We start from the raw sequence: 9,484 nt of genomic DNA on the forward strand, positions 1-9,484 counted from the left end.
CCAGGTTGATTTTTCTGTGCTTTAATGTTCTGCAAATGAAAGCGTATTTGTCTCCACCAGCTCTGGGGCGCCTTCTCGCCAGCCCAAGGCGGCACCTTCCCCTCCACCCACCCATCTGCCCTGTCCGCTGTCACTAGGTAATACAAAAATAACCGCTACAAATTCTCTGTATCTGGCATATAAAAACTGAGCAAAAAGTATCTCAGTAGTCATTACCTTAAAACAAAACATCTCAGGAAAATACGACACAGGTTAAACTTCTCCAGTATTTTTCTCATATAAAACACTAGTAAAATAGGTTTCTTAAAAATTAAATAGCGAGATACCAACCAAATTATATACATCCTTACAGTACGAGTGAATGAGGCAAAGTATCTGGTTCTGAGTTTCCCGGGTGGGGAGAGAGGCTGTGGCGCGTGCGGTGGCGGGAAGGCCACGCCCTCCTGATGCCGAGTCAGTGCAGACAGGCTCACAGAGGGACAGACAGACGGAAAGGACAATCACGCAGGGAAGACGAGCGTTTCCTTGTGAGGACAGAGTGAGGTCAGTGTTTGTATTGCTTGCTAATCCGGTGGCTTCTCCTGGCTCCACCCCGCTCCTCGCGGCCTGGATCCCGAATGCCGCTGCACACGTGGAGCGGATCTGAGGCCACGGGTGCTCCAGAGGAGACGGGGCGCAGACTCAGGCCCTCAACCGCTGGCCTGGGGAGCCTGGTCTTCTGGGTCCACCAGGCCCCCGCCGGTCTGACCGGAGCCTGGCCCGAGGCCCCTGCTGGGTGGCCACTCCAGGGAAGCCGGTGGCAGTGGGGCGCGCAGCGTCAGGACAGGTCGCTGTGCGCTGGGGGCGGCCCCAGGCCCTGCCTGCATAGGCGTCTATGTTCGGCGCCGCTTGGCGGCACTGGGGCTGGAGGGGTTGCTGTTTGCAGTCAGGACTTTGTCCGTGACCCGGCTGCGCTTCCGCTTGTCTGCCCCTTCTTTGCACCCCGAGTCTGAGGAGTTCTTCTCTTTGTCTTTGCTAGATTTTTCTGCTGCTTTCCCCAAGCTCCCTGAAGATAAAAAAACTGAGAAACAAAATAATTTGGCTGGAAACAGAATATCCAGAAATGAATTTTGTCGTCTTATTCAGTTAAAAAAAATCTGTCCGTTCCCACGTAACGCTCTGAATCCAATCCAGAAAGCGTCCTTGTGAGCGGGCGTCCTGCACCCAGGGGCCTCGGGAGGGGCCTGTGCTCCAGAGGGCCCAGGACCTGCCCTGTGGAGCTGTCCCTCGGCTCCACTTTCTCTTGCTAGACAGGGACGCGGCCAGCGTCTACCCTGCACTGAGATGACCCGCACCACGTCTGACCTCAACTGGACCCCACTGCACCCGGCCAGGGTGGCCGTGGGTGCCACACCCCGCAGGGCACCAGGGAGGGCGGTGCCACACTCACCATCATCAGCCCCGCTGTGGGGGTCCACGTCTTCCTTCATCTCCTCTTTCATTTCTTCCTCAATAATCACTTTTCCTGTGGAGAAGCTGACGATCACCGAAAGCCCACGGCGGTGGCCGACACCTGGGGACACCAGCTGCCCGCGGGCCTCACCTTCTGCCCAGCAGCTGCTCTTGAACGACGTCCTTTCCAATCCCGGAGGCTCCCGACACCGCGTGGGTGGAGGTGGGGTCTGTGTTGGACCCTCACACCTCCCGGAGGCCATGACCTTCACCCTGACCTCCCCACCCTTTGCCCAGGTGCAGCCTTTTCTAATTCCCAACCCTGACCTTTCTAGGGCCTGGGCCTCACCTTCTCGGACCTCTTGGATGATCTCTTCTGGAAGGACGAAGTTCCTCTCTGGGTTTGGGAAAGGGAGAATCTCGGACTCATGCTGCCGTTGAGTAGAGGGTTTTGTTTTTTTAAGAAACAAAGAAGAAAATGAGGTTTCAGCAAGTCAGTGAAGCTGTGTGAGAGCCCTTTTAGGAGGAGCCGATGTGGGCTCAGAGCTGCACTCGGGGCTGGGGCATGAGGTGAAGACCGTCCCTCCTGCGGGCAAGACTGACCACAGGCGGAGACCCACAGAGGGCACCTCCAGTTGAAGCAGCCGCAGGAGTCAGGAGAGGAGAAAGAGCCGGGGCCGCTACTCTGGTCGAAAGCCTAGGGGTCCCCTGCAGCTCCCTGAGTATCACTCAGGCCACCAGGCTCCTCTGAGCCAGGCCCTGTGCCCCAGAAGAACGTCTCAGGCCTCAGAGTGATGTCTTCTCGAAAGACAGGCACAGTGCTCACTGATTGCTCTGCATCCCGAGTGGGGAGTGTCTGGGGACCAGGGCCCTCCACCTGGTAGGGCCCACAACATGATGAGGCAAGCTGCTGGCCCCAGGGAGTTCGGAGGGTGGTGACAGGGAGCAGGGCCTGACCGACGCACTCCCAACACAGGCAGGAGCAGCTGCTCCAGGGAGGACCCTACTGAGTTTGGCAGTCAGCACAGCTGGGCCACCAGGGGCTGGCCACCGGTGCAGATTCTGCACTGGGCTCAGAATGTGCTCAATGTGGGCAGCACGCGCCGCTCACTTCTAGGACACACCTGCGTCTGGGCAGCCCTCTGGCCCAGCTGGCTTCTTGGACCCCTTTCTACAGCTGCACAAAGGGGACACCTGGGATGTGTGCAGGTCAACACAAGCACTCTCTGCCTCAGTGGCACGCTCGAGGTCTGGCCAGGAGGGTTGGCGAGGCCCTGAGACCAAGAGGGAGGCACGGACTCTGCTCTCCACCAGCGCAGGGCCCCACCCACTTTCCAGGTGCCTCACCCTGGAGCTCCTGGACCCACCACCCCCTGCTGCCACAGGGCTCTGACCCCTGTCTCTTCCGGCCACCCCGCTTACCTAGTTAACCTGCTGACCTATCAGACACCACCCACTCTGAGGTCCATGAGAATGGGACTCTACTTGACTCGTTCTCAAGAAGCTGCCAAATTTGCCTTAATGTGACTTACATGAGGTCACCCTCTGCTAAAGCTCTTCTGAGGCCTCCCAGAAGACGGACAATGGCCTAAGGGCCTGGACTCTGCATTCTCCCCTGCCACCACCTGTCTCGAGCACGCACCTTCCCAGGGTCTCCACACCCATTATCTTGCTGACCACCTGCTCTAACGTAGGTTCCCTGGACAGGTAACCAGCCACCGGCACCAGGGCTGTTTTCTTAACACTCTTCAGAGCCTCTTGCTAAGTGACCTGTCCTCCCAGGATGTCACACTCCCTGAGGAAGGGTCTCATCTGTCAGTGCTACCTGCCACTCTGCCCAGCAGACTCCCAGGAGGCATGGGTGGGCACTCCGCCACCTGCTCAGGCTGACCTTCATAGAGCAGGGTGTGGGCTGTCCCCCCACTGACCCCCAACACTGGGGAGGGCTGGGGTCCAGCTCACCAGTGCCTGCATGTCATACATAGTGCTCAGATGGTCCCAGATGACCTTGGATGGGACCTGCCGTCCGATGTTCTGGCTGAACTTGTCCCGGATACAAATCATGTGGAAGTGTCGGTTCACACCTGTTGGGGGGGGCAGGACAGTACGTAAGGGGGGAAGGAAAGGGGGCAGGATGACCAGTGGTCTGCACTGGGGATTGAGCAGGCAGGGGTAGGCGAAGGGGGATCTGCCAGGGTAGAAGGAGGAGGGGACAGAGGTGTCGGGTAGAGGTGTAAAACGGAGCTGTTGGAGGGAACTAGGGTAGAGGTGTGGGCGTTACAGGAAGGGGCAAGGGTGTCATGGGGAAGGGGTCCATGTAGGGGCAGGTATCAGAATGCTGTGAGAGGTGGAGGTCAACCCCAGCATGCAGGAAGGCAGGGGTCAGTCAGCTTGGTGTATGGGACTTGGGAACAGCTGGGGTGTTGTGGGGTCTGCCCCAGGTGTGGAGCTGGGTGTCACAGAGGGTCTGCCCTGGGTGCGGGAGCAGGCAGAGGTCCTGGGGGCAGGGGTCCGCCCAGAGTGCGGGAGGCGCGGGGGTCCCAGGGGCAAGAGGGTCTGCCCCGGGTGCGGGGAAGGTTGGGGGGTCCTGCCTGGGGTGTGGGAGGGGCTGGGATTCCAGGGGTCAGGGGTCCGCCCAGAGTGCGGGAGGGGCAGGGTCCCAGGCGGTAGGGGTCTGCCCCGGGTGCGGGGAAGGTTGGGGGGTCCTGCCCGGGGTGTGGGAGGGGCTGGGGTTCCAGGGGGCGGGGGTCCGCCCAGAGTGCGGGAGGGGCAGGGTCCCAGGCGGTAGGGGTCTGCCCGGGTGCGGGAGGGGGCAAGGGTCTACCCAGAGTGCGGGAGGGTAGGGGTCCCAGGGGGCGGGGGGCGGCCCGGGGTGCGGGAGGGTCGGATGCCGCAGGGGGCGGGGCGTCCGGCGCAGGCCCCGCCCCTCCCGCCGACGGTTACCCGCGGTCCGCCCCGCCCCCACGCGCGTCCGCGGCCTGGGCGCTCACCGACGGGCTTGTGGCCGAGCATGGCGTGGAAGAGGCACACCTCCACCTCGGGGCTCCACACCACCGTCTCCTCCGCTGGGCTGGTGGCCGCCTCTCCCGGGCCCTTGTCGCCCGCGGCGCCCCCGCCGCCCACCTCGGCCTCCCCCATGGCCGCGGCCCGGCGAGCGACGAGCCCCCGGCGGGAGCAGGCGCGGCCACGGGGTCCGCGCAGGCGCAATCGGGGGCGGGCGCGCGCTCGGCCGCGCTCGCGCTCAGGCATAGGCACCGGTGTCGGCGCAGGCGCATTTGAGGGTGCGGGCTCCGGCGCGCGCCCGCAGCGCCCCCTGGCGGCAGAGTCCCGCCGTGCAGCGCAGTCCGGCCGCCCGCGCCGCCGACTCCCCTCCTGCCCTCGCGGGAGCGCGCCGCCGACCCTCGCCGCCTGCCCTCGCGGGAGCGCGCCGGGGCGCTTACCCAGTGTGCAGAGCCCGCGGGAAAGAGAGCTCCGCTTGAAAGAAAACGTTCTGCACCGTCGGAAATTGACGGGACGCCCAGAACGGGGGTGCTGCACCACTGGCCGTCCAGGCACCTCGCGTCCGGGAGTGAAAACGCAAACGGTCGGGTCAGGGGTGGGGGTCAGACGCGCGACCCTCGGGGACGCGGTGCCACCGGGACGGGGACGCGCTCGCGCCCAGCCGTCGGGGCTCCGCGCAGCCGCCGCCCGCACCCGGGACGGCCGGGGGCGCAGACGGCGCCTGCTCCGGCAAACCGCGGGTCCCTGAGCGACGGCGGAGGCACCGGGACCCGCCGCCGGCCCAGGGGACCCGGCGTGCGCGGCGCCACCGCCACTGCAGCGACCGGGCGACCTCACACCGGACGGCGGGCCGACGCCGGGTCGCAGGTGTGGCCCGTGCGCGCGGGGACGCTCGGCCTTGGGGACGCTCGGCCTTGGGGGGACGCTCAGAATTGGGGGACGCTCGGCCTTGGGGACGCTCGGCCTTGGGGACGCTCGGCCTTGGGGAGACGCTCAGAATTGGGGGACGCTCGGCCTGGGGGATGCTCGGCCTGGGGGACGCTCGGCCTGGGGGGTCGCTCGGCCTGGGGGGGGACGCTCGGCCTTGGGGGGACGCTCGGCCTGGGGGGGACGCTCGGCCTGGGGGGTCGCTCGGCCTGGGGGGGGACGCTCGGCCTTGGGGCTACGCTCAGCCTGGGGGGGACGCTCGGCCTGGGGGGGACGCTTGGCCTTGGGGGGATGCTCGGCCTTGGGGGGATGCTCGGCCTGGGGGACATTCGGCCTGGGGGGGATGCTCGGCCTGGGGGACGCTCGGCCTGGGGGGGACGCTCGGCCTGGGGGGGACACTCGGCCTGGGGGGGACGCTCGGCCTGGGGGGGACACTCGGCCTGGGGGGGACGCTCGGCCTGGGGGGGACACTCGGCCTGGGGGGGACGCTCGGCCTGGGGGGGACACTCGGCCTGGGGGGGACGCTCGGCCTGGGGGGGACGCTCGGCCTGGGGGGGACACTCGGCCTGGGGGGGATGCTCGGCCTAGGGGACACTCGGCCTGGGGGGGACGCTCGGCCTGGGGGGGATGCTCGGCCTGGGGGACACTCGGCCTTGGGGGGACGCTCGGCCTGGGGGACATTCGGCCTGGGGGGGACACTCGGCCTGGGGGACACTCGGCCTTGGGGGGACGCTCGGCCTGGGGGACACTCGGCCTTGGGGGGGACACTCGGCCTGGGGGGGACACTCGGCCTGGGGGACACTCGGCCTTGGGGGGACGCTCGGCCTGGGGGGGATGCTCGGCCTGGGGGACACTCAGCCTGGGGGACACTGGGCCTGGGGGGTCGCTCGGCCTGGGGGGGATGCTCGGCCTGGGGGACACTCAGCCTGGGGGACACTGGGCCTGGGGGGCACGCTCGGCCTGGGGGACGCTCGGTCTTGGGGGACGCTCGGCCTGGGGGACACTGGGCCTGGGGGGCACGCTCGGCCTGGGGGACGCTCGGTCTTGGGGGACGCTCGGCCTGGGGGACGCTCGGACTGGGGGACGCTCGGCCTTGGGGGATGCGCTGGACCCCCACGCTGGGCCGGAGGTCGCGGACACACCGCGACCCGCACGGACGGGCGAAGCTGCGGCGGCAGATCAGGGAGGGGCGCGGATGGGGACGCGACCCGGCGCCGCCGACGGGCGCGGGTCTCCCGCGGTGACGGAAACGCTGTGGGGTCGCGGCCCTGGCACCCGCGAGGCGTGTAAGTGACATCGCAGTAGCAGACAAAACCGGGGACCGACAGGTCCCGCGGGCGCAGGGCTCTACCCGGCTGCCCCGGCGGCCCAGACCGCGCGTCTCCCGCCCGCCGGCCTCGCAGTCACCGCGGGCGCACAGCCCTGGGCGGGGCCTGTGCCTGGAGGGCGGGGCCTAAGCGGGACCTGGGCGGGGCCAGAAAGCAGCTCCAAGACTAGTCAAGACGGCATCCAATCAAGGCCGCTGGATTCGCCCCGCCCCTTTCCTCGGCCACGCCTACCGCGGGCCTCCAGACGGACTCCCCGCCAGGCCTTTCTTAGCCTCTGCGGGTGTAGACACGGGCCGTGGTCGGGCTTCCGGGATCCCTACCCGGCTGTCGCAGCTGTGTGGCCTCCGCGCAGGGGCGACAACGGCCATTCCCCCGGGGTCGCGGTGCGGGTGGCTGTGCTGCCTGGGCTTCCCAGGAGCCGGCCAGAGCTGGCGCGGGTGCCGCTGCCCTCCCGGCGGGTGCTGTGCTGGTCAGCCTCGCCACGGGGACAGCACGTGGGCTGAGCTGGCCCGGATGTCTGGGCCTGGGCCTGGGCTTCCCCACCTGGGAAAGGGGGCTGCTGGCCAGGAGGTCCCCAAATGCCGTCCTCCATATGTGGCCCGGGGGCTGCCCAGGCGGCTTCCCAGGGGGCCCAGGGCCACCAGCTGTCCGTGGAGCCGCCACGTGGCTCGACGCTGGACCGAGCCAGGCCTGTGCTCCCTCCTCTGCCTGACCCACAGGTGGTGCCTGCCTCAGCCGGTGGCTCCAGGGCACGATGACACCCACAAACACGTAGCCCGGGGTGGGTTCCACAGTAAGTGCTCTAGATGACAGCCCTCACCATCACGCATCTCCTCAATGTTCCCTGGACACCTTGGGGTCCCCCACCCCATTCCCACTGGATGGAACTCTTCTTCCATCCGGAGAACCTGCTTGCCCTCTCTGCGCCTCTCTCCTGGCTGCCTCTTCTGCCCTGGCTGGGGGCCTCGTGCCTCTGCTCGCTCTCCCCACTGCTCTGAGGCGCCCCGAGTGTGGGCTGGTCCTGTCCCTGCTGCTGGCGTGGGCCACGTGGCCGCTGCGCCTGAACCCTGCTCCCCCAGCCCTGCGTGCACCCGTGCCTGGTTCCTGGCCTCACAGACGGATTCTGGAACATTTGCCTGGTCGTCAGACAGCCTGGACGATGTGGCACAAGGAAACCTTCTCTGTCTTTCTTAGTCCTCTTGCCTCTCCTAGCCCCAGGTCTCCCCAGCCCACGGAGGGGGGCTTTTCAAATGCAACCGGTGCCTAATGAATGTGCCTAGTTATCCCCACCCTCCTCTTCCTGTTGGGGAAGATTAACGTGATCAAGGTTCCGGTCTAATTACTTCCCTCTCACAAAGAAGCCTGTGGTCGGAGAGAAATTATAAGGTGGGTTGGAGAGGACTCGCTGACCGAAGGCCCCCCCCCTCCGCAAGGAGGGTCCTGGGCGCTGCGCAGGCTTGTGGGAGCCACGTTGAGCGGCAGGGGGCGCCTCCCACCCACCTTTTGGACCCAAACCGGTCAGTCCCTGGTCCTGAAACCTGCCGGCAGGAAGCAAGTGAAGCAACTGCAAAGGCAGTTCCCTCTGGGAGCCCGGCCCACCCCAGGGAGCCGTCCTTGGCATTTTTTTTATTGGCCAGTGTACTTTATTTCTTTTTTAGCATATTATGGGGGTACAAGCATGAAGGTTACGTATATTGCCCATGGCACCCCCCACCTTGGCATTTTGAAAAGAAAGTCTGTTTTCTCATTGGGGTTGGGGGGTTGTGTGAAGAATCCCTGTGACCAGCGAAAAGCAGGTGGGACATGGCTTGGGGTCAGCTCCGTTGACCCCACAGCACCTGCCCTGGCGCTGCTGTTGGTCCTGTCCCCACCCTGTCCCGCACGGCTGGGTCGCTGGCCAGAGAAGGCGGGAGGATGCAGAAAGCTGGACCGGCTGCTGGTCACTTGCGACTGGCTGTGGAGGTTGTGGCTCCTTTTAAGGGCTGTCAGATTGAGTATACAAAACCACAGGGTGCCCCGTTCAATTTGAATTTCAGATACTACACATTGTTCGTCGTTGATCTGAAATTCCAATGGAACCGGGCGCCCCATATTTTACCTGATGTTTTTTTTGCCTGGATTTCCTCCTGGTCAGCAGCTTCTTTGACTTGAAACAAGGGAATGTCCATCTGCCAACTGTCCAAGCGTCACATCTGCCCGAGTGTGACCCGTGTGAGTGAGGGACAGGGTGGCCCTGTCCCCTGGGTGCCCGTTAGGGTTTGTGGAGGGAGGGACTCAGGCAGTGATGGCCCCGAGGGACCCCAGGCCCTGGCTCTCCAGGTGCTGCCTCTGCGGGCACAGGGGGTTCCCAGGTGAGGTGCGTGGGAATCTATTCCTCCACCCTGTGAAATCCTTTCTCGTGTCACCACAAGAAGCCTGCTGACCTGGCACCCTTGTCCACAGGTGCAGCTCACGTCATCGGGGCCTGGAAGAGGAGGAGGGTTTAAGTTCTGGCTGACCTGGTACTCGGGGTGCAGCCCCCCACATCAGCAACTTCAGCATCACCCAGGAACTTGCCAGAAATACACACGCACGGGTACAACACATACATATCACACGCATGTGCATGACACATATATGTGCGGTTCCACAACACTGCTGGAGTCAGACGGTCTGGGGCGGGGCCGAGGGCCACGGTGGGGGATGCGGCCGGGGGTGCTCAGGCTGCTTCAAGTCTGGGCTGGGGGGACCGGCTGAGCTGCCTTTTATTGTCTTTGGATTTTCCGATCTTGTGGGAAACGTGAGCCTCACGTTTACCG

The 9,484-nt window shown here is 65.1% G+C and overlaps 1 protein-coding gene across 1 annotated transcript; it reads right to left on the bottom strand.

The window, feature by feature from the left end:
- Positions 1-5: 5 nt before the first annotated feature.
- On the bottom strand, positions 6-4,640 carry MRGBP (MRG domain binding protein). The gene is made up of 5 exons (XM_012772923.2): positions 4,422-4,640; positions 3,394-3,515; positions 1,781-1,862; positions 1,430-1,504; positions 6-1,060 (listed from the first exon to the last, which is right to left on the bottom strand). The coding sequence occupies exons 1-5, from the start codon at positions 4,567-4,569 to the stop codon at positions 873-875; spliced, it is 615 nt and encodes a 204-aa protein (XP_012628377.1). The 5' UTR covers positions 4,570-4,640; the 3' UTR covers positions 6-872.
- Positions 4,641-9,484: the final 4,844 nt, after the last annotated feature.

This window comes from Microcebus murinus, chromosome 16 (genome assembly GCF_040939455.1).
Source record: "Microcebus murinus isolate Inina chromosome 16, M.murinus_Inina_mat1.0, whole genome shotgun sequence".
Lineage (NCBI taxonomy): Eukaryota > Metazoa > Chordata > Mammalia > Primates > Cheirogaleidae > Microcebus > Microcebus murinus.